The 26,322-nt window shown below is 45.0% G+C and overlaps 1 protein-coding gene across 2 annotated transcripts; it reads left to right on the top strand.

Annotated features, from left to right (window-relative positions):
* Positions 1-8,839: 8,839 nt before the first annotated feature.
* LOC125002157 (PDZ domain-containing protein 4-like) lies at positions 8,840-26,294 on the top strand. Of its 2 annotated transcripts, XM_047577287.1 has the most exons (8): positions 8,840-11,978; positions 19,364-19,417; positions 19,871-20,181; positions 20,329-20,416; positions 20,508-20,606; positions 20,692-20,754; positions 21,056-21,157; positions 22,832-26,294. In XM_047577287.1, the coding sequence occupies exons 1-8, from the start codon at positions 11,919-11,921 to the stop codon at positions 24,875-24,877; spliced, it is 2,823 nt and encodes a 940-aa protein (XP_047433243.1). In that variant the 5' UTR covers positions 8,840-11,918; the 3' UTR covers positions 24,878-26,294. The 2 variants fall into 2 exon arrangements, with proteins under 2 accessions (XP_047433243.1, XP_047433248.1); XM_047577292.1 differs by lacking the exon at positions 19,364-19,417 and having other exon boundaries at positions 8,841-11,978.
* Positions 26,295-26,322: the final 28 nt, after the last annotated feature.

Below are 26,322 nucleotides of genomic sequence, written 5' to 3'. Positions count from 1 at the left end.
AAAGGTGCCAGTAATTAAGACAGACACTCATACAATGTGAGGTGTACTGATCCAGCTTGTAATTACTGGTGTGATTACCTGTTTCATATTTCCTCTGTTGTCTTCTTATATTTCTGTTACCGGTTAAGCCTTTGTGGTGCTTTACGTTTATCCCTCCCGGTCCCAAGACTCTCTCACCACCACAGTTACTGCTTTTTCATTTAGCATTTCCATTCCAGTTATCACTCAGAAACACATTGCATTTAAATTGTCCTTGGGTTTGAGTTACTGCACATTAACCTGCTTATTTTGGTTAAAGCATGGTTTGAGTTTTCTCCACCTTTAATGGTAACACTTAACAATGAGACACACATAATTCTGAGCAGTTACCAGCTAATTAATGGGAATTAAGCCCAGAATCAATAAGTAAACAACAATTAGGCCCTGAATTACTTAGGACCAGGAATCAAAAAAAATGGTGTGAAAAGGTAATTGTGAAACAGTGACGAATTGATAAAAACTTAAATATAGGCAGCAACCGATGGCAATATGAATGATGCATAAAGAACATATTCAAGTCAGTATAGATAACTAGTTCTTCATTATCAAGCAGTCCTGTCATTTATTATTTGTTACTCTCTAATTCCCTCGTGTTCACTCTTTGTTGAGGTTCTTATGCACCAAATCAATTTCCTACCATATCAAGTCAAAGTCAGAAAGACCTAAGATGATTGGATGACTTTGCCAAAGAAGCATATGCTCCCAAAATCAAATAAAGATAAAGGATTATCCTTCTTTCACAATCAAAAAAGATCAAAATTAACATCAGAGCCCAGCTTACACACACAATATTTTATTTCTTTTTGGACCAAAACAGAGGTCTGCACTACAAGGGAATAACCCCACAAGGCTTTGTTTGCACAGGCATTGCTTGTTATGCGAATCAATTCATTGTTAGAGGATTTGTTCACAACATGAAAAATATACAGTGGAATATGATCTGATTTATCCTCTAAATCAGTAGCGGGATTTCACCAATAGGTGTCACTGTGGTTTAACGTGTTGGGGGAAAGGCTTCTTCTTATCACTTTTAGGATTTTAAAATTACTGTAAAACATCAGAAACACCACTTCATAAAATAATAATTGTAAATAACCTAATTTTACTTTATAATCAGTGGTGCAAAACACAACTTATGATTAATCCTCCCCATTAGAGCAATTCTCAGATTCCAAAGCTGGATCTGCAGCCTTGATAAACATTAAATCCGGGGGAGCTTAAGGACAGCAGTGTTGTGGACTAAAGCGGCCAGGACTTCTCATTGAGTGCGCCTATATCCTGGAATGAAGATCAATCCATGTAGCTGTGCCTGAGAGTTAAATCAATATCATTTCATTTCTACTAGCGCCTCCACTGAGAGAGACAGACCAGAGTCCTACTGACTCCAGTGTTTAGTCCCACGTTTGTACCACAAATAGACATAAATGTCGGCCGTAGCTGGATTGTTCCAGGATTCCACGCGGTTGTTTTGTGCTATAACCTTTTATTTCCACAACTTGTTTCAGCTTAATTGGTCTTTAAGCGTGTTTCTCAGTATGTACAAGCTTATGAACTGAAAAGAAATCCATTGGCATTGCCACCATGTCCCTTCCCTCCTCCTTCCCCTCTCCTCCCTCAAGGTGACTCCTCCATCTGCACCCTCCCTGGTCTTGCCAATCCCTTTCACTGCAGTAACCATGGTACAGTAACTAGGATCTGATATCCTGCATGTTTCCTTGCTTTTTTGTTTATTTTTTATTTTTTTGGGTGTGTGTGTGAACTGTTCCCATTTCATCTCTTCCACTGCTTGTCCAGGAGCTACTGTTCTGCTTTGCACCTGATCATCGCTCATGGGAGAGAGGCAGAGGTTATGCGAGTCATCAAAGCTAGCTATTTCTGCTCCCCATGTAACATGTCCATCTTGAGATCTGAAGCAGTGTATTGTTTACCTTTTCCTGCAGCCTGACGGATACATCAGGACGGATTTGGCGGAGCCCAGGGCAAATGTGTAGGAGTACGTGGGAGGAGAGGAGCCGCGGCTCGCGGATATCTGAAAACACACCGAGTCCTTTTCATTCCATTCACATTTTCATCTGCTCTGTTTGCAGTTGGGGTTGAGGTGTGTCCCTGCGCTGGTTTCATTTCACTGCACAGCGCTCCCATTTTAATTACCCTCTTCTTCACCCCTCCTCGCGTTGCTCTAAGTGGAGGGAAAAAGGAAGGGGAAAGAAAATAAAGAGGGGGACTGAGGAGTGAATATAAAATAATGGTGAGCCGGGCGGGGTGGGCTGTGAGTGAATGGGCGGCCTGTTTTGGGGGGGCAGAGGAGAGGAAATAGAACAGAGAGAGGGAGCCCAATCCTTCACTGTCTCTGTTCACAAATGGCCCAATAATAGAGTCTCTATTTTCAGCCGACAAAATATGGACTGAACTTTTCCCTGCACCTGGTCCGGTAACAAGTTTTTATGCTTTACACGGCTCATTCATGCAAGCCATGTTTGACACTTCGCGGCAAGGGGTGGGCGCGTGGCTACCTGGTGGTAGGTGCTGGGATGCGCACGCGCCTATTCTGACACTCTCCTCTGTTTACTCAGCGGCATAGCACGGGCTCAGACACCTCCGCTGCGGCTGTCGCTCCCTCCAGTCACTCCGTTGTTCAGGGGTTGAGCCACTACAACGCAATTACACATTCATTTCACCCGCACAGTCAGCCAGCCACGCTCCCCTCCCCCCTCCCCCCTTGTGCTCCCCATCTTCCACTCGCTTTGCTCTGCTCTTTCTTCACCCACCCTGCTTCACAGCCCTGCCCTCGCAGCGCCATCTCCATCTCTACCTGATGCGGTTCAAATTCCACCCATACACCTTTAACCCCCCCACCATTCCTCCACCTCCTCTCGGTTTTACCCCTCTCTGTCACGGTTTTCAGCAGTGGATGCAGAGAAATACACAAAGGACAGAAGCAGGTCTGGAAAGAGGAGGAGGGAGAGAGGGTTGGGGGTGGTGGAGGCCAAAGGAGTGAAGATGAGAGGTGAGGTAAAGAAGGGAGGAAAACAGCATGAAATAGTGTGAAATGTGAGGGGATGACAGAGTAAGAGTGGGCTGGGAGGTAGGGGAGGTTTTCTGGAGGCAGAGCGGGGGGGAATGGGGAGGGGGGGCTTTCTAATGATATATTGATTTGCCTGAGCCTGGGGGCAAGTAAGTAGGAGTATGTGGGCGGGGAAGCGTCACAGCCAGCAGATGCCTCAAAAACACCTGGGTGGGATAAGTTTGGCTCATTGTGCGCTTATGCTGAGGGGTAAAGACACACAGACATCATCTGGTATCAGAAAAAGGAAAAGGATAAACTACAGTGTACACAAAAACTCTAGAGCATCATTTTTTTGTTTGTTTGTTCGCTTGTTTTTATAGGCAAACACAAGCTGTCTGGCAGAGGTCTGAGCTTGACCAGAAAAATATCAAAGCTCCTGGCTATAAAAACATTTAGATGGCGGATGGTCATCGGGGATCGCATTAGGTGAGATCCGGAGGGAGTGGGAGATGGAGGAGGGATGGAGTGGAATTAATGGGATTTTGCATCCTTTCTCTTAATGTGTCATGTGTCCTTGCACTTGCGTCCCTGCAGGCAGGCAAGATAGGTGAGGATGTTGATATTGATTATTAAACACATTAATGATATGGTCTTTATTGATTGAAGATGAGGCATCGTAATGGGAAAAACTGTGTGTTAATAAACACAGCCGGCAGGTTTGAGTATTTCTCAAGTCCGACATGTTTAGTCTAGAGTCCACGCTGAGATCTTGTTTACTCGATATTGTCCTTCGCGCCGCGCTAATGTGACGCCAGGTTTCCGCCCATGCTGTTACACAGGCGTTCAGATGTAGCGCTGTGCAGCCATCCAGGCGGAGGAGATGAAGACGCCATGTTGTGACCTCTGTATTAGAGCTCATATTAATTAGGCCACTCTAGCTAAGTCTCCCTCCTCCCCTGGTACCATGGTAATCACCATCCCCTTTGGAAAATTCAAATCAACGCCCACCGCACTTCTTTTGTGTTTTACTCCCTCAAACCCCTGCTTCTCTCCCCTTCAAATTCTCCTTCCTCCCTTTGTTCATGTATTTCTCTTTTAATTGCAAAGATGTCACGAGCGGCTCTCTGAAGGGTCCTCGTTAAGAAGAAGGCGGCCCGGCTGCAGGTTAGCCACAAATCTCTTCGGTCTAAGCCCGCACTGCATTCATTTCCACTTCACAGGTGAGATGGAGTTGTTCCAAAGCAATTCCTTGATTACCTCCTTTAACCTTATCTCTCCTTTATCCCCCTCTCTCACATGTTGCACGACACGTGGGATTTGGGAATAGAGGGTACGCGGTTGCGATGAGTGAGGATTTGAGAAGAGTGATGGATTGACATTGGGGAATAAGCCTTCATCTCCCTGACTACTGCAAAAAGCCATTAATTTGTGTGAGAGCGACTTACATGCCCCACATGACCGCCAGCCCCTTGTGATCGACGGAAAATTCAAGGCTTTATACTTCTCAGCAGCTCCAAGCGTGTCTGCTCGCCTTTGTCTGATTTCTCACTCCTTTCGTGTATTTTTTTTTCTGCGATCAGACCTGTCCTTTCAGCCTACTTTAAATGTGATATTTCATGTTAAAATGAAAATTAAAAAAATCAAGCTAAAAGCTTTTCTTTTGTTTCATTTCTTATTCTGGTAACCTGATTTTATTATCTTTCCCACTGAGATATTATTTTGTAAGAGTCAAAGTAATTTACCAAAAACCTTAACCGAGACCACAATTACAGACACTATGGATACATAGTTTAAACTACAGACTATTAAGATATATTTTTTAAATTTTAAATAAAAAGTAATTTAAGAAAACATCTGTTGCACAACAGTCTTGCCCAGGCCATTGTTGGTATGGAAGTTTTCAGGGCTAACCTACTGTGTCTTGTAGCATCATGACTGTTCATTTTGAACTTGAAAATCACCTAGAGTATCAAACGGGCGTTGTGGAAAAGAGGGTAAACTGCAGGATATCTCCACAAACGTTTTTTTACTTCTGGTCTGAAATGAGACAGAGCCCTGCTGCAGAACAACAATAGCATTTAAAAATTTAAATTCACATTTAAATTCATCTTTTGAGTGCGATTTTTCAACATGCTGTTTTTCCAGACATTTAACCAAATTCCATTCACTAAATATTTGGAGTGTGTTCCTGTACTATCATTTATTGAGTGGGAGCCTCAAAGGTTTGTCTCTCTGGAGTTTGAATGATTAACAGAGGTCTAGAGGTCAATCGCATACGGTAATGTATTCAGAAAGCTAAGTTCACGATACAGTGATTGTACGGTGGATGACTGATAAGTTCACAACCAGTATTTTCAACACAGCCGCCCCCCCCTGCATCTTCACATTATGCAGCAGTCATGGAGCATGGAGATCCCTTCCCTGTAGAAGTCTTGGACCTCGAGAAAACTGAGTTCCTTCTTTGTGAATTCAGCAGCTAACTTCGTTTTAATAAAGGGGCCGACCCAATCGTTGCCACTGTGTTCTTACGGGCGTTGGGTGATGAGCCCTTGAGATTGAGGCGGTGCATGACTTGTAACTTTCAGACAAAACTAAACCCACTCCATACAAAGATTCAACTCCAAAACAATGCAATCTTCTGCCTTTGGCATAAAACCTACCAACCATTGCATTGTTCATTATGAAGACAGTTTGGGGGACCTAATTTTGAAAGGCAAAAGCATAGAAGCGAGAAGAATACCATGCTATTTTAACCATCTGTAAGCAGATTAAGTGGCTGTGTAGCAGTACTCTTTTGTGTATCAGCTGTCAATTCACTGTGGGGTCTGCGTTCTTCAGCCGCTTAATTAGCAAGTTCACCTTTCAGTCGGCCAAAGTTTTATCCACTTGGGTACGGTGAGCTCTCTCCATTCGCTCCTCTTCCCTTCGACTCCTTTTCCACTCTTCATTTACTGTCCTCTTCCACCTCTTAAGTCCCCATTCATCATCTGCCATCTCCCCGCTGCTTTGTGGCAGCTGGCCCTCATCGTTTCCTCTGTGAAATAGCTTTCACACACACAGCGACTTCTCCAGAATATGAATGAAGTGGCTGCGAGGGGTCATTTTTCTACTACCTGTCACTCATAACTCTTACTACTACATGGCAGTCACGCTTCATGCACACACACACACACACACACACACACACACACACACACACACACACACGCATGAATGCACACACACACATATGCAAAAAAACCAAAATGTGGTTCTTCTTGCAGTGTATTTATGTACTGGCAGTCTCCTCCTCACAGTAGTAAATAAATAATGAGAACACTGTTAAAATTCTGCCAGTATTCCACTGCTCCGTTGCTATCAGCCCACTGGCTCCCTGGAAACAAAAGGAACGCCTCAGCGGAAAGAAAGAAACTATTTTTCTTTTTTCTTTTGTTTTTACATATGTCTTTTCCTTTCGTTTTAACAACTCCATTCATCCTTCTCTCCACCTCTTTCACTGCTACTTCTGCCGTTTTATTCCCCTTGAAAAACTTCTCTGCTGAGTCTCTAATGCTGCTGTCGCTACTTTTCCTTTTCCTCATGTGTGCTTAACATTTTTCGTTCACATTTTTTCCAGACGCTCACACTTCTTCCCTCTTGTGCATTGTAACGATGCATCGTGTGGCGCCTTCTCCAGTGGAATAAAACAGGGAATCTCCGATATTAATACCTTTATCTTTTTCTCTGCATTGGTGGTCATTAGTCATGTTGAGTAGAGATCTGTAATGGCCTCAAAGCACAGAGCAGCAACTGGAGTTGGGCAAAAAAGGGATTTTAAGTTTGAAGGCACAAAAGAAAAAGTTATAAAACTTTACTTTTCCTAGTCTCATTGTTCATCAATCTGAAATGAGCAGGAGAAACCCAGTAGGTCATATAAACGCTAAAATCTGGATTTCTTCTACCTGTGTTAAATACGTTTAAGATTTAAATGTACTTATTTAAAATATGCTAAACCTCATGAATTTCACTAGATTCAAAGGCTCCAGTAGCTGTTGCTCAGCTAAGCTAGGCTAGTTAGCATCACTACTGTCAATTGAGCTGTCACATTAGTGTAAAACAACAGGCTGAAAAGATGTAGAAGTGTCTTAACTGTAGTTTTAAATACATGGTACATGGAAAAGAGATCGGTTTGTTTTAGCTAGTTGTCCTACCAGGTAGCTGTACACCAATCAGGCATTACATTTTATTGTGAAGGTCTCCCCTGTGCCTCCAGAACAGTTGTGACTCATCAGATAATGGACATGGGTCTTCTGAGGGTGGCAAGGGTGGTTGAGGGGAGGGGACTCTGCGGATCATCCCACAGATACTTGATCAGTTTGGGATCTAGTGAATTTGGAGGCCAGGTCAACACCTTGTGCTGTTCTTTGTGTTTTTTCAGTTGTTCCTAAACCGTTTTTGTGTGTGTTCCGGCATCAGACTGCGTCTTGTTGGAGACGGTTGCTGCCATCAATGAGTGTCAATGCCAGGTCCAAATGTTTCCCAGCAAAAAGTATTCTCACAAGATGGTCAATGTTATTCACTTCAGTGGCTTTAATGTTTGGTGTCTATGGCAAGTTAAAAGTTAAAAAAGACATCTGATTAATGTCACCTGTGACTGCATTCTGGCGCAGAAGAGGTTCAGCAGCGTCAGGGCAAAGGTGGAGGAACAGAAGGGCGGTGACTTACAGGCTACGCGCCCTTAGTTCAGGAGGAAATGAAAGAAGCAACAGTGGATGATGTGAAACGACAAGCGTTGGTATTTAAGCTTGAAACAGATCACGACGGCTGTTTAAATGTGATGATATCTGCTTTTGTGGAATGGGCAGTTGATATTTCAGAGAATCGTGCTGACCTTTCGTGTTCAGATGAAGATCTGAAGCGGACAGATTGGGGCTGAGTGTGCGTCAGATAACGAGACGAGGAGAAGTCTGTGCACGTGTGAGTAACTGTAAAGTGCGCGGGGTGCTTTCGGCGTCAGCGGCGCGCAGCATTGTGAGACGGGCCAAAATACGTGTAAGCCTGTTGAACCAGACACAGCCAGCGTGAAATCCTGTTTCAGACTGGCTTACAGCAATTACCACCGAAAGGGAAGGTTGGATGTTTGTGTGTGAGCGAGCAGCAGATAAACTAAGTGACACAACAGTGCAAGCTTACAAAGGCTGTCCTTTATTCATTGCAGTCGATAAGTAACTCTGGTGTAATAGAGACTTCGTGCACACAAAGGCGTTTAAAAGAAAAATGGTCGCAAATGGGCACTGAAATCTCCTCAGCATGTTGGTTTCTAATGAATGCCTCTTCAGCCCTCAAGTATTTGGCGTTGCAGTAAATCTGCCAGCAAAGCCGTTTTTTAAAACAGAAAATTAGCCTTTGAGTGATGTTCTGTGTGTAGAGAGAGAGAGAGAGAGAGAGAGAGAGAGAGAAAGAACAAGAAAGATGAATAAATATCTCCTAGGCCGGGCAGATACTTAAAATGAAATGTCTCCATATGCCTCTTCGTCGTCCCCCTTCAGCAGGTCATTTTGATTACTGCAGAAAACCGTTGTTCCACCCCATCTCCGCTTCGCCACTGCTCACCCACACAGTCATTTGCATTTTCTCTCCTGGCTCTCTTCCACATCTTTCAATTCATCCTGTCACACCTGTTATTCACTTGTTTTTCCTTCTTTTTTTTTAAACCCCCCCTCTGTTTCTTTTGTGGCAGCGCAGAACCTCATCGAAATTCACAGCCACTCACGGGCATCTCCACCTGCTTTGGTTAGAGGATTTTCACTGATAAGAAAATACGTCCCACACAAGCATAAGGTGACTCCGACTTGCTTAAGGGCCATATTCCCTGATTTTTGAGATACTGCTGCACATGAAAACCTTAATATTTCATTCTTTTTTTTTTTTTGCTTGTTATCTCGTCCTGTTTTGCTCAGACAGAATGCGTGGACTTTCTAGCACTTGCTCTCTTGCCTGCAGACAAGCACAGACAGAGGCAGCGGAGAGGAGAGAGTAAGGAGGAGGGAGAGGTTAGCAAATGAGGTGTGGGTAAAAATTATGGGGAGCTAGAAGGGAGAGCCGTAGCCCAGCCCTGGGTGTGGAGAAAAAAGAGGGTGGTGGGTGGGGGGAGAGATGGAGAAAAAAAGGAGAGGTTATGCGGTGTAAAATTCAGAAGATTCAGATTCAGTAGTAGTGCGGCGTGCGGATCAGTGAGCTCCTTCACCACTGGGGAACAGCCGCCTTTTGTGTTCCCCCCTCTTCTGCAGTGGGGGAGCGCGTTTACCGCCGTGCCCAAGGGGGAGAAGCCAAGGAGTATCCTCCAATCAGCCGTCAGTGATTTCTCTCATCGTGCGAGGCTGCTCGTGGTGATTTATCACTGACCCGAGACAGGAGCTGCGCTCTGCTCAAGACTCCAACCACCTGGACTAGTCACCGTGTTCTTTTTTTTATGTTATTTCCTACAAAATAAGCACCCTCCTGTGGATATTTCAAAGAGAATGACCTGAAGACAAGCGGATGATTGAAATGGACTTACTGACTGATCCTTTTCCCCTCGCTGCAGACTGAAGATCGACCAACTTTTTTTCCACATGCAGCTCTGCCTCCCGAGGGCGTCTTTTTACATGCAAGGAGTTGTTTTTTCGTGCCATGCCATGTTTTATTCTGAAAGCATGGGGTCAGCACTGTAGTCACTTCACTGCAACAATCATGTAGGATAGCAGGTGGATAGAAGTAGATGATGATGATGATGATCAGGAGATGGAGCGCGGGGACGACAGTTGGTGCACACCTGCCTGCTGAGCATGTCTGGCACCTCACTGTATAGCTTGATAGGCTGCCAGCTCTCAAGAGTTTGACTGTCGGCTTGTTTTTTTTTTATCATGCTTCTCGCCGAGTGGAGATAGCTTTCCCGTGTGCCCGTGTGTGTGCGATATGTGGCTGAATGTGTGTGGTTTCGGAGCCAGACTTTGGGATTACACAGCCTGTGGAAAGGATACAGGCGCAGTGGAGTCTTGAATGAGGATTAGCAGCTCTAACACCTTGTCGCTGGCGGCACCCACAGAGAGACGGACCATTGAGGCAGATCTTCCGAGCCGCGGCTGCTCGGCGGAGGATTGAAGATAAAGGTTTAGCTGACACGATGAGACTCAGAGGGCAAACGAGGGGACGGGAGCACAGCAGAGAAAGTTGCGGTTAGATTCTGTTCCCTTCTCATTCAGGTTGTCCCTGAAGGATGCAGGGTGAGTCTAATCTCAGAGGTCCATGTAAACAGGCCGAGGCCATTTGTAAGAGCTTGACAAGGACAGTTAATATACCGAATCAGGAGGAAATGTATTTCAGTAAATATTAAATTTGAAAATAGAACCTGTTTTTGTTGAGTTAGGGTCAGAAAACAGCTGATGACACATCGATGATATTTGTGATAATTAAGGTTGAGATTTGTAATACGGCAGGAAGCACAAAATCCAATTGATCCACGAATTGGTTTTATATTGATTCCCCTACATGGCCAGGATAGAGTCGTGTCTGATCTCTGCTTAAGAGGTCACTAATTTAATTATAATCCATCATTCAGTCTCACCCTAGAGCTGCTAGTCAGAGTGCTGAGTGGGCTGTAGCCGAGAATCAATATTTGTCATGATATCTGACAGCACATCAGATAACTGCTGCAGTTCCCTGGGACAGTCTGCAAAGTTACATGCTTGGCGTGTGTGCCTTTTTTTGTTCGGAGGGCTTGTATGAAAATTGACTTCTCCACCGGCGGCAGTTCTGCTGACAGTTACAGGAAATTTTGGCAGTTCGTGCTTGTAGCTGAAAGACGTGTGTGTGTTGTTTCCCGTCTTGATGCGTCTGCAGGTGTGCATGTTTTGTGGGCTCGTGTCCCCGGCGCGCCGCTTATCTTAGCCGTCCAGGAAGGGCTTACAGATCCCAGCTAATGTAATGGCCACCACCTTACACCGCGCCTACCTGCCCTCTATCCCCTCCATTTGACGGGGTTCAACAAAGTTAAATTAGGAAATGGCTTCGACAATGCGTTGACGCTTAAGTGGAGGGCCGAGGCAGGTGAAGAGGGTCCTGGCAGACACAGCTTTTAAGGAAGTTATCTCAGCAGCCACAGTCAGCAGTCCTACGGCAAACCTGGAAAGCAGGGAGTGATGTGGGTGGGAAGCTCAGTGTGGCAGCGAGGAAAGCTGAAGGAAAAACAGGGCTGAGGCGAGCTCTTTGATCGTTGTTTGTATCTAACTTGTTCAAACAGCACTCCTGAAAGTGTGCCGTTTGGAGATTTAGCGCCGCTAGTGAGAAGTCGCAGGAACAGTGTGGGGGAGTTCATCTAGAGTTTTTAACATTAAAGAACCAATGTGCTGGGGCAGGATACAGCAAGTGTGCTGTGTGATCATCTTTGACAACCTCCTGGATGAGCACCGGATCATCTGAAACAACTAGCAGGACTCATACAGAGCGTCTTTTTGTTTCTTCTCCAGATCCAATCATCAATCCTTCCTCTTCTAACTATGAGACAGTAACAAGAGCACACGCAAGTTGATTTTCACCTGCGATGGAAGCAGAAACAAATATGTGGGCGTGCTGCTCTGAAAATATCCCCACCTTTGAATTGATTCTGGATTACAATAGCTGAACTGAACTGAACACGACACAAGACAAGAGAACAGTGACGCAGCCAATTAAAGCGAGGTCTTTCCCGGTAGGGATGCACTGTGCGTTACTGTGAGGAGGACCAGTGTAATGTACCAGGGTGGGGCTCTCCCACTGCCTCAGACAAAGACCGCACAAAGAATCCTGGTGTAAGCACTGGTCATCCAGGGCAGCTGTTGAACCCGCACAGTCCAGCGCAGTGTCAAAAGTCACAATGGGGTGCAACATGTGTGTGGTTCAAAAGCCCGAGGAACAATACAGGGTAATGTTCCAGGTGAGTGCCCTGCCTCCTCTCCTTTCTCTGTCTGTCTGTCTGTCTGGCTCAAGTTTCTCTCTTTGAGTCTCTCTCTTATTCTCTCTCTCTTACTAAGTTATATCTACTTAGTATTCTGTGGTGTGCTTTGTTTTCATCTCCGTCTTACAGTGACGCTGCCGGATGAGTGACAATCACAGTTTTTGTGATAAAGTTCCTTTGTGCAGCAGAATTCAGCCCGCCATGTTGGCACAATCAAAACATTCATTATACACGTGTCCTGTAGCAAGTTTGGAATCCAAGCAGACATTTGTACTGATGAACACGACAAAAATAAACGGCATCATCTGGTTATTTCAAATTAAGTAAATCAGTAGCACCACATTATATAATCAAAAACATTAAAATATCATTACAACCACACCTACTGGTTGATGGCAATGTCAAAGATAAAAAAAAATCTGATAATTTATGGATAAATGCAAGTAAGACATTAGCACCACGATTATTAAACATGATAATAACATTATACTGTGTAATTAATGAAATTAATTGATTGAATCAAACCAGTGAATGCATTAAACGTGACAGATTGGATACAAGCGCCAGATCATGTGATGCATGTAATCTGCTGTCTGCTTGGACATGTATTCCTTTTTGTGCATTTTAATTAGCCCAGTACCTCTAGACTGAAGCTATTAATTGCACCGCACTGTAGCAGTGAGGGTATGACAATAAAAGTGACAATTATAATCACGGTACTTGATCATTACGACGACACGGTCGTATGACATGCAGGGACACACTGGCTCCGAGAAAGTAGATCTGTGCTGCAGAGCCACAGAGGCAGAAGGATGGATGAGTTGTTAAACTGGGCTAAAGTGTTATGGGAGAGAGGGGTTGCCACGGTTACAGCCCCAGCACCACCTGCCAACTGGGACCCCGGGCTGCATGTGAGCGAGCTCATCTGGCCGCGCGGAGCCCAGGGTTGGTCCTGCTCGGCAGCTTGATGATGCACTCGTTGACCAAAAGGAGCCCGATGCTTACTAAGCATGAAGGAAATGCTCAGCACTCGTGGGTACGCGGCGCAACACTTTTAGTATCTGTGGCAACAGAAGCCTCGGCCGGGTCTCTGTTGCATGTTGGAGTCGGGGGTCCGGGCCAGTTAACTGGGCTGCATCTGGCGCCAGAGGCGATGCCAAGAGAGGGGAAAACAGGAGGAGAGGCAGAGTCCAAAATAGTGGTAATGAGTCGAAAAGGGAGTCAAAATAAGCAAATTAAAGATGAAGGGGAGAGACGTTTTTTTCTTTTCTAAGTAATTGATTCAAGCGCTTCGAGAAGCTGAGGGGAATATAACAGCTTGAGTGACTTTACAAATCCCTTGGGCGGAGGGTGGAGGGTGGAGGGTGGAGGGCGAGGTGTGCTAGTCTGGTATGTGATCATAAAGCCAGTGTTCACCCAGTGTCCTTATCTAACAGGAGTCAGAGGTAATGACACCAACCGCATGCGGGTCAACGTGGTGCGAAGTGGAAATCAAATGATTTCACTCGTGTGAGGTCAACTGCACGTGAAGGTTGTGTCCCTAGAAACATGTCATCCCAAAGCTCAGACAGACAGGTGTGGCGAGAGGTGAACGGAGACAGACAGGAAGCGCGCTGGAGTTGTCACGTTGAATGCAAAGCCGCCGGGGGTCGTGGAGCAGAAAAAGAAAACGACGTGCACCGCTGTCTGGTAAACCCCAAACAATGCTGAGAACAAATGGAGGCGAAAGAGCAGAGCCAGAGCTGTTGGCTGTGAGAGGTTGGGCAGTGCACGTGCAGTCACAATGAAAACCGGAGGTCTCAGTTAGGAAAGAGGAGCTGTTGCTGCGAAAGCCGTAGAAAATACGTTAAGGGAAAAACAGATAAACTGAGCAGCTGATCAGTAACAACATGCTGCTTTTCCCATAAAATTCAATCTCAGCTATTACAAGTAATGATTACAGACAGTGCAAATCTCGCTGTGCGGATATCTAATCGTTAAAAAAAGAATCATCAGACATAATTACATTTTCTCCGCCACATTTTATGGCTTTCCACGCTGCGTGTTTGTCCCTTCAAAGGTTTTCAGCTTTGAGCTTTTCTCCTTAGCTAACATACAATTACACCTTCCAATTAGATGCAGTCTACTGACTAACAGTGTGTGTCTTCAGATAATAAATACAGCATTAAACAGCTTCTGGCTAAATTGTGCCATAAAAAACAGGCTGTTAAATTTGACGATATCACAACACTTGCTTCTCTTGCCAAAGGAATAAAAGTCATGCATTATACATTGAACCTCTGCTTCACATACGCCGCACACTGATGGTTGAAACACACCCACAGGAGTGTCTCTAATCAATATTACCTCCTATAGCCAGAAGTAAAAAAGAAAAAAGAAAAAAATGGCTGATGAATTACAGACTCGGTTGGCAGAAGCCGTGCGTTCGCCACAAACCGCTCTTGAGTGAGAACTTGCATTTTTCCATACATTTTGCAGCACCACGCAGTGGACCTGCGCCCCTCCCCATCCCCACAGCCGCTCCCTTCTTTTTTCTCTCCGCAGACACTGTAAAGCAGGAGGCTGTTTCCATGGCAACAGGCGTCATTAAACAAACCCTAATGTGCTTTCATTCACAGTGACACGGAGAAACGTGCTGACATTCACAAGAGGGCAACACATCAGAATCAATATAGACCGGCGGCCGGCAGACATGGCCAGATGAGTGCACAGCGGTGTTCACGTGTAACAATGACACCACCTGGCACACACACAAATAAAACGTAATTGTTCCAAAAAAATAAAATAAAATAAAAAATAAAATAAAAGTCCAAGACATGCTGTATATTAGGAATATTGTTAATTTGTCCACTCCTCTTAATATACAGATGATGATATATGATATAGTCTTAGTGATTACTGATCCTTAACTGGTATTTTTTCTATTATTCCAAGTCAATGCCATTGGTAACAGTTGAATTTAACTCATCAATAATCAATGGATTAATGAATATTAAATAGCTTATACATAAAATATATTACAATGCAGTTAGTTCACTTTAATAAATCAAAAATGATGGCTTGTCTGTTATGATGTTCAGTGGATGTTGAAACAGGAAAAAAAAAAGATTTAATTGTTCATCATCATTGTGGAGGATGTAGTTTATGGTGTGGTTAAACTGAATCAAACACATTCTGCTAACCCTAACCCTAATCCTAACCCTAATCCTAACCCTAAACCTAAACCTAACCCTAAACCAAAACCTAACCTACTGCCTAAAATGGGGTTGTCAAAATAAAAGAAACATGTGTACGATACAATCTCCTGAAGATTTCTGATTTAGTATAGATTTAAAGCAGGACTGTTTTGTTTGCACTTAATGAAGTGGCAAGTGAGTGCTAAGATAACAATTTGTTCACGTGCAAAATTATCTCCTACAAATTATATATATACATCCAACTTTATTATACACCAGGCTTCACAAGGCTGATAAATGCTAAATGCCAAGTGTCAAGTGAAGCAAAACGCTAACTGTTTGCAACCGGTTGATCAGATCACGTGACAAGCAGCTTGTTACCTTTTTGAGTATGTGTGTTGTTGTTTGCCAGGTGGACGTGCCAACAGCGTGTTTGTGTACAGTTGCATGAGTTTGTCAAGTTCCTGATATCTGGCTTGCAGATGTCTGAGACATGCGATGGGAAAAAAAGGTCTGTGACGGATGGGATGTCTCTCTCAGCGCTCATTCAATAACACTGGGAGAAAGAAATATGACCTGATGCCTTACTGGTGCTAGGTGATGTAGTCGGTGGCATTGTCCTTCAACGATCAGTTTGGTTTCGCTGCGTGCACTCCTTCGGATGTTCTCACCATCAGCAAAAACATCAGCCCATAACTCATCTTTTGCTCTCACTGATGAACGTATCGACGAACCGGGCGTGCGCCACATACTCCCACTGAGGCTTGTTAGCTGCATCGCCATCGTTTCTGGGATTGTTTGAACAGCCTTTTTAATCAATATCTCCTGGCTGTTATCAGTTTATATTGCTCCCTGCTTGTCTATTTAAATTAGCTCCGTGATATCAAACAATTGGGGTTATACCCGGAGTAGGTCAACTCTGTCTCCAGATTAATTGATTTTCTGAGGAGGTGACTGGCGGAGCCTTCAAAGCGTGGGAGATGAGAAAAATCAATTACCAAACAAGTGGAATTCAATATGTTGGGGGTGCAGGTTTCGGTCAAGCGGGAGATCCTGCATGAATACTGCGAGAATGGCCATAAATTTAATCTCTGGGGGGGAAAAGTGCAGTGAGAAGTGCTGAGAAGATTTAGCATGAGGGCACACTTCAGGTTGTTTGTTTTTACCTACACTGAAGACTATGTGTGCGATATCGCTGAGCGGTTAGTCGTTGCCTTCCCCCTCTTTTTCATCTCAGCCTGTTGTACAGCACACGTGATTAATTTGCTCTTTAAAGGGCTTTCAGATAAAAACTAATTATGCATCAACCACTTAGTGATTCCCCATGAGCACCCATTGTGTGTGTGTTTACATGCAGCTCCTGAACCCGGAGCCAGCCTTGCTCGCTATTTACATTCACCAGACAATTCCTTGAAAGCCTGTTTTCTTTTTTTTTTTTTCCCCACTTTCCTCCTGCATCATTACCCCTCTCCTCACCCCCTTTTCCCCCTCGCTCCCTCCGCACTCGCCTGCCTTGCTCTCACTCCCTCTTCACTTTGAACTCCTCGCATCTCTTTCATCTCAGCCCACATCATCCCCACCCTGAGCTCCAGAGCCGATACCGCCACCGCCCCACCCCCCACTCCCCTTCCACACCCGCTGTGAATTTTGGAAACAATTTTTCTGAATTTTAATTCCGTTTGGAACACAAATATTCCGTATCGGGATGTGCGTGGCTTCATTATTTCCATGGCGTGTGCAACTCATAAATAGTAGATGTGCGTAATGACCTACTAACCCAGAGATAATAGACAACAGTGCAAGGTAAGGGTGTAATGGATTCTCCATCAAGTCAAGTCCAAAGAGCTGTCTAACACACGACAACCATTACCCTGCATTAAGTCATCTTCAAAGCAATCCCGGCACCTCTCATTGATAATGAATGAGAAACCCCCCAACACACACTACCTCAGTATTCATACCTGTCACTCATGACCATGAGGCTGTCTCCTAATCGCCTCTCCGTCTTATTCTTGAGAGCACACGGCGCTGAAACAAATAGATACCTCCCGCTGTTCGGAGAGAAAAAACATCAGAGGGCCGAGATAAAGCTGCATCAAAGTGCAAACTATATATATTTGTTCATGGCCAGTGTGCCATGTACAGAGGAAGGATCTTATTTGCTGCTCATTAAGAAAGACAGGGGGATCTATGGAGGAACATTAGTATCAGGAAGGACAAACACGCACGAGGAGACGAGCCGGCTGAAATAGATGGAACCAGAGGAGGGTTAGTTGTTATCTCCAGGGAGGGGACAGGGCGCGCAGAACTGCTGAGGCAGCACAGAGAAGGAAAAAGAAGAAGGAGCAAGAGAGGGTGTGGATGTGAAGACGGAAGAGAAGGGGGAAATTATTTTGAGGATAAAGGAGCGAAGGTAGACCGGCTGGGTGGCGGTGCTGCAGAGAAATGGAGAAAAAATAAAGGGAAACGGGAGCTGAATGTGGCAAGAAAGTTTTAGTGCTTGGCTACGCAGGGGAACATTGATTTGACATGCAATTACTGGAAGGGGACAAGAGATGAGAGAGGGAGTGGGAGAATGGAGCAGGGCGGTGGAGATGTGGAGAGTTGCAGACAGCCAAGGTCAGCGCAGTGTGCACCATGAATGAAAGTACACAAAGGCTGTCTGGCTCAGTGAGTCGTTGCAACACTCTGTGGCGCACGCATGTCCTAATGCTGCCTAATATCTGTCTCACATAATGAATCAAGGGAAAATGTGCGGCAGCTCGGCGAGGCTGCACTCAGCAGAGCTTTGAGCCAGTGACAATGCTGTCTGATACACACCACTGAAGTAGTTCATTATGCTGCATGATCGCTAACTAACACGAAATGCAAAATAAAGTTGAGGATAATGGGGATAGTTTTAGCAAAAAAAAAAAAAAAATGTTGAATATGAAGGTGGAAAATTAAATTAACCTCCTGAGACCCTGTGTCCTCATATGGGGACAGTTTTGTCATGAAGCATCAATACACTTGTTTATTTATGCTTATTAATTATTTATTTCTAGTTTGATATAACACACAAATTTAACAAATTCACAAGTACTCGTTTGAGGACATTGGGATTTCATCGTTTCTAATTCTAAGAGAAACAGCTTCACATTTTGACTTAAATTGTAATATACAGTGAAATAATCCCCGTGTCCACATAGTTTCTTTTTCAACAACTACGTCCAGTTCAAAGATTATTTTTTATATTTCTTAGGTCCTACTAATCCCAAACATCTAAAGATCTTAATCTTATGTTAAAGAAACTAAGAAGCGTTCCAAACAACCGCTTGGGGCTCAGGAGGTCAAAGGTCACATTGCAGTGCACCATAAATATAAAGTTTTCTTCTCATAGTTGTTGAGAAAGTTTAGTCTGCACCAAATGGACTTATTCCTCAAGTAGCAAAAAACGCGCATAAATACTGAATGAGCCTTTCCCCTTTAGGTCCCGCCAGGTTCGACAATCATTGTTTTGTTTCCGTCACCTTGAAGTTTTGATCCTTTCTCCAGATTCATGTTCGATAATCTTTCATTTTTAATGCGCCTTTTCTCTCCTCTTTTCTGTTTGAACCGGCTGCTCGAGGAGCGAGGGGAGACGTTTTTTTTTTTTTTTTACGAGCCGCATGATTTTAAAACAGCACCGGCAGGAGGCACACACACACACACACACACACACACACACACACACACACACACAGGGATGTAGCACTGATCAAACGTGTTTCAGGATTATTTTCTTCATCATCATGGGCCCAAACAGAGAGGGAGCGAGAGCTCTGAAGAAAACAATGAAAAAATTGTCTCTGGCAAAAATTTGTTCCAGTTAATGCGCCTGGATGTTCCAGCACAAATGACTTCATAGTGTTTTTCAGTGAAGTTCTCCGTCCTCTAAAAAGCACAGAAATCAAAGTCGCTATTCTGGAATGTGTTATTACTGAATGTGTTTGTGGAAAGGAACCGCTTCTAATGTGCCTCATAGAAAAATAAAAGCGCTTTAAGGAGTCTATAAGCACAAGGCTGATGTAGCAGGGAAAGTCACGTTAATCTCTGAGAATACTGAAAGTATCTGAAGCGTTTGTGTTTACCACTTTCCAGCTGTTCACAGGTGCAATTGCTTTCTAAGTCCACCGTCTTTCTGCTTTGCTTCTTTCTTTCTCTCCACAGAAGGGTCACATAAGCAACATGCTGTGCTCTTTTGAGGCCGACGGTCGATTGAAGGTCTCAGTATACAGCTTTGTGTCGAAACCTTTTGTATAAATATGTTTTTTATGGTTTGTGTGTAGACAAGCTGTGTGGCGATTTAAATACTGTTCATGTGTATGTTCACGTGACAGATATTTCTTTTAATTGTTTTCTGTCGACTAACATAGTGTCTTTATTTTAGGCGTGCGTAGCTGTAGTTTCCCTTTTCTCCTGTGATCTAACTATTCCCCATCTGATAGAAACGCTGCAGCCTGACCTCGTGTCGTCTTCTCTTCTTGTCAGTCATAATCATTTTTTGTCCATCTTATAAGTTTCTCAGTTGGCTTTGTGCTTATTCTTTCTCAGTTTCTCGTGTCATGTAGTTAAAACTAAATGTAGAGAATAAGTCACCTCACACAATTTTATTCATTCAGTTTGCTCTCCTCTCGCACTCGTCTCTTTTTAACCCACTCTTTGTGACTTTTCCAGGTAAACGGGAAGGAGCTGTCGCGCCTTTCTGGGGATCCCACCCTGGACATACGGGACCCTGTGCTGTCCAACATACTTAGGAGGGGGGCGCGCAGACGGGCGGGCCTAGCGGGAGCTCCTGGAGGGCAAGTGCCGGTGACCATGGGCATGGCCGACTGTGTGGACAGCTGCACCCAAACAGACATCAGCTTCCAGCATATGTTGACTCTGGGCAAGAGCAACCAGCACCCCTGTGGAGCTCCACCTCCACCCGACCCTCCTCCTTCGCCTCCTCTACCGCCACTCCTAGAGCCATATCTATTCAATGAACTGTGAGTGGAAGCGGTCTAATAGGCCTCTGCTGCATGTCAAACTGTCAGACCAGAGCTCATCCACTGTGCCAGTCCCATTCGCACATTTGAAACCAGTAGCTGCCCCAATTACTGAAATATTTTTCTCCCGGATGTTCTCGTCCTCAGCTTTATAGAGCCTGTGTACTATGACCCCACTGACTACTTCGATATCACTCAGCATGAAGTGGACAGGCAGGATGAGCTGGAGTACGAGGTGAGAGTCCATAAGGTAGCTCATGACTGCGCTACAGAAAGCTGCCCCACTGCTCTCTGCCTAACATCCGTCAACCTTTTCTCTGCGGCAGGAAGTGGAGCTGTATAAGTCTCGTCAGCAGGACAAACTCGGCCTGACGGTGTGTTACAGGACGGATGATGAGGAGGACCTTGGGATCTATGTAGGAGAGGTGGAGATGGTGTTATAGAACCTCAAACTTTAGTAAAGTTTCAGTGAATCGTTTTACTGCGCTAAACTAACTCCCTTTTTGTCAGGTGAACCCGAACAGCATCGCTGCAATGGATGGCCGCATCCGCAAGGGAGACAGAATACTACAGGTAGATATTTCCTTCCTAATTACTTTCCTGGTGTTCACAATCCTTCTCTACGCTGCTATTATATGACTCTTAGATAAATCACGGTCCAAAGCAGACCTGCAGTTTGCTCACGTTTTCAAGAATTAACTGAATATTATGAATCAAATGAATTTTAATACCGAAGCGCTTAAGCTAAAAGGAGATTTCCATTGTAAGCATCTCTAAAGAAAACCCATTTCCCGAAGCCTGCACTTCAATTGAAGCTAGGGTTGGTATAAAGGGTGTTACATAATCGGGTTTATTCTCTTCTTTCCTGTGTCAGATAAATGGAGTGGACATCCAGAACAGAGAGGAGGCGGTGGCAATTCTCACCAGAGAGGACAGCACTAATGTCTCCCTGCTTCTCGCACGACCTGAGATAGAGGTGAGGAAATTGGATGCGCAGTCTTTGGGGAGGGAGGCTGCGAGGCTCGGTGTGAATACTGACCTAAAAAAGAGTTCTCCTCTCCATTTATCTCCCTCTTTATGCGCTAAGAAATTAGCCGGCTGGGAAGTAAAATTCCAGTTCAGCATTTAGCATTGAGACAAAAACAAAAGTTACTGGTAGAAAAGGAACCGGACATGATTCTCTGCTTCATCCTATCCTGGAAGGTGCCTTCTTTAAGGAGGCAGAGAAGCAAAAAGGTGAAAACACGTGATGGGAACTCAGATAGCACAAAGAGAGAGACAAAGACAAATAGGCCTCGTACTCACGGCGCAAACATGGCACCACTTTGTATCCCTCAAGGTCACTCTATTAGCAGATACAAGGGCGCGGTAACACACAGTAACACACTTAGGCCGAATTGCTTATCAACACACAAGCTGACACATGTTGACCCTCTCAAATGGGTTTCTCACTGCACAGCGTTATAAAAGCGTTCTGCAGGTGGAGACGGACTTGGTTCAATTGAGCACTCCAGTAATTTGTATGCTGTCTGAGGTACAGCGATTAAAAAAGGCCCTCATTAAAACGATCCAGGCCAAAGACACACACACACACACAAATAACCTCGTCTCTGTTTAAAGACGTCCTTGTGTTTGAACAGACAAGCGTGAGGTTTACCTGCGGAAGGCTGGTGAGATTTATACGGCTGAGGCATTGTCCCACATTAAGATTCAAGCAAGAGAGGGCAGGACGAAGAATCATCCGAGGGAAATGCACAAGTAGAGATTAAAGCTTGATCTGTTGCCTTGGGGGAGAGAGAGAAAAAAAAAGAGAGTCGAGGGGGTCCTGAAAGAATAAGAATGAAGAAGCAGATAATCAATATCAGCAGTCTGCGTGCAGCACACATTCAAATCAAACCAATTAAGCAACGTCTGCCAAGAGGGGGAGGGTTTCATTGTTTTCTAATTTTAGTGTTGGTAATATGTTTGATTGGCTTTTCAGTGGATGTTAATCGAAACTGCAAAGAAAAAACGTGAGAAATAACTACAGTTATTAAACACATAAAAGACTGGGTCATCTAGTTGAACATTTCATCTTCTAATTCTGACTATTGTTATATTAATTTTATCACAAACAGATGTAGAAACACAGATTTTTGTCCATTACAAAGACAAATAACTCTACACTAAAAACTGAAATTATGTAAAATCCTCACAGAGCACTAGCTCCACCTAGTGATGGAAAGGAGCACTGCATTCATATCAATTCAGACATATACTGCAGACAAGCTGCTATAAACTATATTTACACATTACACATCAAGGGATCAGATAGTATCCTGATGCCATCACCTCATTTATTTGAAGTGTTGAGGTTATTGTTTCTTGCTCTGCAGCATTACTGCTATAAAATCATAGACACCTGAAAGAAAGACAGAAAGTTGGTGACTTCATCAAAGCATCTAAGAAACAGTTTAATAGAAACGAAAGCAAAGTCGTCAGAGTCAAAGTTTTAAATAGACGCTAATGTTACTCCACACATGTCCACCTTAAATTAGTTGTGTTTTATCTGAAACACTTTAAAATATTGTTACATTCACTGTCAAATCTTCACATTGTAACCCTAATGTATGGTTTTACTTTGTCTTTCTCGTCCCTTCAACAACGTCAGAATGACAACCAGCTGGATCCGGATGAGCTGGACTTGGAGCCGCTGGACAATGCAGTCCATCTGGCCAGCAGCCACAGATTAAGGAACAGCCCGTCTATACTCGGTGCTGGAGCAGGCAGTGTCTCAGGTGGAGGTGTGCTGCGTAGCCATGGTCACTCACTGAACAGGGATTCGCCCGATCTGCTCCAGACAGTGCTGAGCAATAGCCAGGAGTTGGACAGTGGGGTTGGCCGCACGGATGAAAGCACACGCTATGAGGAGTCTTCAGAACACGACCTTCTGGGAGACGACCACACCAGTGCCTCCAATACAAATGCCACAAATACCCCGGGCAGCATGCGTAAGTTTTTGTCCGGCGGCAGAGGGGACACTCCACCCTTGCTGCACTCACAGGACCTCCAGTTTAGCACTGACTCCCTCCTAGGACTGGACGGTGTTAATGGAGGAGGGGTGGAACAGGTGGAGCGCCTGGAGAGGGCCTACATGGCAGATCCTGTGAGGATGATGATGCCTGGGCTGACTGAGGAGGAGTGTGAGAGGTACAAAGAGTTACTGGAAATCAAATATTACTACGAGAAGAACGGTAACGCTCTGATGCTACTGGGAGATCAGGGCTCAGCACAAGAAGGAGGAGGCGTGTCCCTGGACGTGAACAGGAATGAGAGTCTGACGCAGCACGAGATGGCCCTCCTGGAAGAGGAACTGCGCCACTTGGAGTTCAAGTGTCGGAACATCCTGAGGGCCCAGAAGATGCAGCAGCTGAGGGAGCGTTGCATGAAGGCTTGGCCTCTTGAGGACAAGAACGGGGCGAGTGCAGGGGCTGGGATAGGAGCTGGACGCATGGACATTAATGGCACTTTGGTCAGTGAGGAGTCCTGTCACCACGCTCTGTCGGATATCAACGAGCTTCCAGAGAGGGAGCGCTCAGATAAGGACAGCACCAGTGCCTACAACACTGGAGGGGAAAGTTGCAGGAGCACCCCTCTGGTCAACGAACAGTACCCATCACACTCCACGCAGAGTCTGGAGCGAGGAGAGTCTCTTTTCCCAGAAGTGGGTTCGCAGTTTTCAACCTCCACAAGGCAGAGAGAGAGAGGAGCCAAGGCCGAAAGAGGGGACGGGACACAGGCAAACCTGAACCAACCCTACTCTCCCCACACTCCCAGGAGAGGAGCTGAGGCTAAGACATCCAGCCCTGGAGCTAAGGCTAGGTCTCTGACCCGAGACGGAGGAAACAGGAGGGGTTCAGACGGAGGAGTGAGGCGTAACCCCAAATCCAACGGGACACCTGAGAAGACAGGCGGACGCAGTGCAGAAAACAGCCCTTATCTGTCCCGCCGTCAGACTGAAACAAAGCCGCCTCAGAGGTACCTGAGCTGCATGCAGCTGAGGTCCCCCTCCACCTCCGATCGGCTGGGTGGGCTCAGAAATGCTGTCAGGGAGGGCACCATGGAGACCGAGGGCGATGCCAGCCCCATGAGCCTGGGCAGCACATGTAGAGATGTTACCCAGGACACATGTGCCGTTTCCTTACCCCTGTCCCCTCCTCTGCTGCCTGCCTCCCCTCGCATGGAGTGGAAGGTGAAGATCCGCAGTGATGGCTCACGCTACGTGGCCAAGAGGCCTGTGAGGGATCGCCTCCTGAAGGCCCGCGCCATGAAGATCAGAGAGGAGCGCAGCGGCATGACAACAGACGACGACGCGGTGAGCGAAATGAAGATGGGCCGCTACTGGAGCAAGGAGGAGCGCAAGCAGCAGCTGCTGAAGGCCCGAGAGCAGAGGCGGCGCAGGGAGTTCATGATGCAGAGCCGTCTCGACTTCCTGAGAGAGCGAGAGCAGGGCGGCGGCGGGGGAAGCCAGCAGGGAGCGACGCAGCAGCAGGAACCCACCTCCATCCTGGAGCTGTGCCACCGCAGGAGCATGAAGAAACGCAGCCGCAGAATCCTGGACAACTGGATCACCATACAGGAGCTACTGGCTCACGGGACCAGGTCTGCTGATGGGAAGAAAGTGTACAACCCCCTGCTGTCTGTAACCACAGTGTGAGATCAGCCGGGAGAGACGGAGGCAGAGGGTTAGGAAGATACTGCCAAAGTGTTTTGAGAGGGCCTGTAGGGATGAACAGTTTACCTTGGCACAAACACTGTAAGTCTGCGGCGGCACAAGTGATGGCAATACGAATTAGCATAGCCAGCTTAAAATATCCAAATTCATGACAAGTCCAGCTGCAAGACAACACACATTTATAATGCCGTCAAACCATTTCAGAAGTGCATCAAAAATGTGCAGCAGTGCATTTTAAATACGCTGCAACCCAAGAGAGACTTAAAGACCTAGAAAACAGAGCACGGATTAGCATTTTTTTTTAACATTAATAGGTGGTTGGAGGGCCGTGACAAGAGAGATGATCACTTTCAACATGTCTTCTAACACAATGTGGAGATGCCGGGAGAGGTCACACTGTTTAGCCACGAGAAATGTCTCACAGCTGAAACTGAACGTTAGCATGGCCTCCATGAAATATTCATGATTGACAGAAAAATCTGAAGCCAGGCCCAGAACCATCCAACTGTGAAAACATGAACAGAAGTCACTTCTGTGCCATTAAACTGTATATTCAGCGTCCACAGAGGACCTTTGATGAAGCACATTGAGTCTGCTAATGTAGTTACATTTCTGTCATTCTTACAGCCTTCATGTACAAATGCTCCTTTGTTTTCGACGCTGAAAAATGCAACATCGCTGTTTTTTTGAGCAGTGCCTTCGTTTCAGGCAGATTTGACTGCACGGCGCAATTTGTTTTCAATAAGATCCAAAAATTACTGAAATGTTGCTGCCAAGAGAATAAATGCCAAAAGCACAGAGCAAACCGAGTTACGGTTTAGTTTCCAGAGAAAGGCACATTGAATCGTCAGAGCACAGGAAACATTTGATATCATTTCATTAGTAAAGGCACGTTTGCCATCTAAAGGGAAGAAACTAGTCAAAATTAGTTTGTGCTCAATTTCAAAATGTGCTACGTTTTCCTCAGATATTTTGGTTAGTATGCAATATAATTTATTTTAATGTTGACTGTGAGCAAGGCTTTTTAATTGCAAATAAAATTATTCTAGGTTTATTATATTAAAAAAAAAAACTTTTTAATTGGGTTCACGCCAACCGTTTTCACGTTTTCCTTAGAGAGACAATTACAGGCGAGACTGGAGAAATAAAAGCTGATTTTTAATTTGGCTCACATGCATGTTTGATATTGAGACTGGTGTTTTTCATGTACTTTTAAGATTGAAGGCCTTTAACATTCTGTAATTGTGTAAACGTGTCTTTCTATGAATTTGCTCAAAATCCTAGCATAGGAGAAAAAGAAAAACCATGGTGTGTTTGTTTGATCAATATTGTGATGTCCAGTGTCTTGCCATTTTACAGTGAAAGCTTTTCTAAATAAACTCTGTCATTATGAAAATGATGCCGCTGCTCTCTGTAATTTAATGTGG

This window comes from Mugil cephalus, chromosome 1, assembly GCF_022458985.1.
Source record: "Mugil cephalus isolate CIBA_MC_2020 chromosome 1, CIBA_Mcephalus_1.1, whole genome shotgun sequence".
Taxonomy (NCBI): Eukaryota; Metazoa; Chordata; class Actinopteri; order Mugiliformes; family Mugilidae; genus Mugil; species Mugil cephalus.
The sequence above is the reverse complement of the archived record's forward strand: the minus strand, read 5'-3'. Positions and strand labels throughout refer to the sequence as shown.

Bases quoted from the DNA above. Each gene is read 5' to 3' on its own strand.
- LOC125002157 (XM_047577287.1), top strand. From the start codon at position 11,919: ATGGGGTGCAACATGTGTGTGGTTCAAAAGCCCGAGGAACAATACAGG. The intron at 19,418-19,870 runs GTCTCAGTATAC...TGACTTTTCCAG, and splicing joins AGGCCGACGGTCGATTGAAG to GTAAACGGGAAGGAGCTGTC. The intron at 20,182-20,328 runs GTGAGTGGAAGC...TCTCGTCCTCAG, and splicing joins CCATATCTATTCAATGAACT to CTTTATAGAGCCTGTGTACT.